General features: G+C 65.6%; 1 protein-coding gene across 1 annotated transcript; it reads left to right on the plus strand.

Annotated features, from left to right (window-relative positions):
- The first annotated feature begins 281 nt into the window (after positions 1–281).
- On the plus strand, positions 282–480 carry LOC103668710 (lens epithelial cell protein LEP503). The gene has a single exon (XM_040634563.1). The coding sequence runs from the start codon at positions 282–284 to the stop codon at positions 465–467; it is 186 nt and encodes a 61-aa protein (XP_040490497.1). The 3' UTR covers positions 468–480.

Below are 480 nucleotides of genomic sequence, written 5' to 3' on the forward strand. Positions count from 1 at the left end.
GGCAACACAGGCCGGGCCCGGGGTCTTGAGACGCAGGCTGGAAGCTGAGCGGGCTTGGCTGCAGAGGACGGAGGATGCCGTGGCTGGGCCCTCCCTCCCCCTCCTAACCCCAGCCTCCATCCCTGTCCATAGAGGCTGACTCAGCCCGTTCTTGGGCCCAGAACCTTCCCTGTGCTGACCCGGGGGCCTTTGTCCCCAGAGTCATGAGGTCTGAGGGGGTGGGGACACTGTTGATAAAAGACTGGAGGCGGCTCCCACATGCCTCAGAGCTGCCGCCCCACATGCAGCCCCGGACACAGCCCCTGGCACAGGCCCTGCCGTTCTCCTTCCGAAGGGCCCTGCGGGACACCGGGCTCCCGGTGCCTGTCTGGAAGATGGGCACAGGATGGGAGGGCCTGCAGCAGACCCTGAAGGAGGTCGTCTACATCCTTCTGTGCTGCTGGTGCATCAAGCAGCTGCTGGATTAGGGAGCCGCGCTTG

This window comes from Ursus maritimus, unplaced genomic scaffold (genome assembly GCF_017311325.1).
Source record: "Ursus maritimus isolate PB19 unplaced genomic scaffold, ASM1731132v1 scaffold_2, whole genome shotgun sequence".
Lineage (NCBI taxonomy): Eukaryota > Metazoa > Chordata > Mammalia > Carnivora > Ursidae > Ursus > Ursus maritimus.

Bases quoted from the DNA above. Each gene is read 5' to 3' on its own strand.
- LOC103668710 (XM_040634563.1), top strand. From the start codon at position 282: ATGCAGCCCCGGACACAGCCCCTGGCACAGGCCCTGCCGTTCTCCTTC.